The sequence below is a fragment of the Blastocystis sp. subtype 4 genome, assembly GCF_000743755.1.
Source record: "Blastocystis sp. subtype 4 strain WR1 chromosome Unknown seqid_0773, whole genome shotgun sequence".
NCBI lineage: Eukaryota > Bigyra > Opalinata > Blastocystidae > Blastocystis > Blastocystis sp. subtype 4.
The window spans coordinates 1-1,696 of NW_014568774.1; the positions used below are offsets into that span (position 1 = coordinate 1).

The window sequence follows — 1,696 nt, forward strand, 5'->3', positions numbered from 1 at the left end:
TCCAATATGAATTGAAATCAATTCATTCAGTCCATTGACTATGAACTCAATTGGTGAACCAAAAGAGTCATCTCCAATAGTGACGGATTTGAGATGAGATAATGGAGACAGATTGAATGATAGAACAGTTGAATCCACTTGAGAATAATCCTCAAACGTCAGATCTTCAACTGATAATGGAATTGAACTGAGATCAATCACTTCACCTGTTGCTTTCACATAAACACTTCTGGATGATATCAACTGAGCAAGACTAGATGCATCTACATCTGAATCAACAATACAATCATCAACTATTCACTTCAACAGTGTGAGTGTATTGGAAATGATAAGAACCAGATACTTCAATATTGAGAGGTGATCGAACATCTATTGTTTGATAGTTTCAAATGTGATACTTTCTAACGTTACAAATCCCATATTCTCAAATATATCACCACTCAATAGGCTTAGTGTCCTCAAAGATGGTAGATCTGATGATTAGAACTGTTAACATACATACTCCTCATGATAAGAGTATTCTTATAGTAATAGGGAATTACATCAGTCTTTGTAGAAGTCGAACCAACCAAGCACTGCTGTATATACAAAATTGTCAACTTAGGAAGATCTGATATGTTCAATTCCTATTATCACATACTTTCAAATACTACATATTCTGGCCACCGGAAGGCATCATTTAATAGATGAATGCTCTCCAATGATGGCAAGTCTACAATCCATCTCTTCCATCATTCATACCTCTGAATACTGCATTACGAGCATATCGAAAACAACCATTATAACTTATTCCAACAGATTTCAGTTGAGGCAATTGAGACAATTCAAATCCATTGTATCGACGAAATGAACGAGATCCAATACTCAAACTCTTCAATTGTGGACAATTCACAATCTTGAACTCACTGCCCTTCAGTAAAGAATCAGTACTACCATCCCAAAAACAATCATAACCAATACTGACTGATTCAAGCCAATTGAGTCCCACTATCGAGAATATCTGAACATACTGGAAACAGAAATCACCAATCACAACACTTCGAAGAAACTTGAATGAACTCAAATCAACCACATTAATGTTATTATCATGACATGAACTATAAGCTACAGTCAGTGCAGTTACATACAAAGGAATACTCAAATATGAATCCCAATTAGTCACTGTGTATCTAGTCATCAATCAACACTCAATTCCTCACGAATGACTCAATGAACTCAGACTATTCTCACCAATAATCACTTCATTCAACAATTCATATTCAACACCTGTGATTGTCACAATNTCATTCAGAGAGTTCTTTCCAATCACTAATGACTTCAAATGAACAAATCGACTCAGATCCAGAGAAGTGAAATTGACTTCATTACAACAATTGTCAGCAATTATCAACTTGCTTATTCCAACTGGAGCATTCAACACACTTGTCATGCTATTCGCTTCAAATGTCCAGTTAATCATAGTTGCTTCATTCATATCAACTTCATTCACTTCAACAAGACTGTTTTCACCCACTTCAATCAACTTCAATTCCCTAACACCACATGTCAGTTAATCATAGTTGCTTCATTCATATCAACTTCATTCACTTCAACAAGGCTGTTTTCACCCACTTCAATCAACTTCAATTCACTAACACCACATGTTGTCACATTCTTCACATGATTCAGAGAGTTCTTTCCAATCACCAATGACTTC

General features: G+C 35.5%; 1 protein-coding gene across 1 annotated transcript; it reads right to left on the reverse strand.

Annotated features, from left to right (window-relative positions):
• Positions 1–289: 289 nt before the first annotated feature.
• Positions 290–1,177, reverse strand: JH06_5752 (hypothetical protein; the record flags this gene model as incomplete). The annotated part of the gene is made up of 6 exons (XM_014669262.1): positions 290–369; positions 399–473; positions 503–626; positions 654–712; positions 742–987; positions 1,018–1,177. The coding sequence occupies 6 exons, from the start codon at positions 1,175–1,177 to the stop codon at positions 290–292; spliced, it is 744 nt and encodes a 247-aa protein (XP_014524748.1).
• Positions 1,178–1,696: the final 519 nt, after the last annotated feature.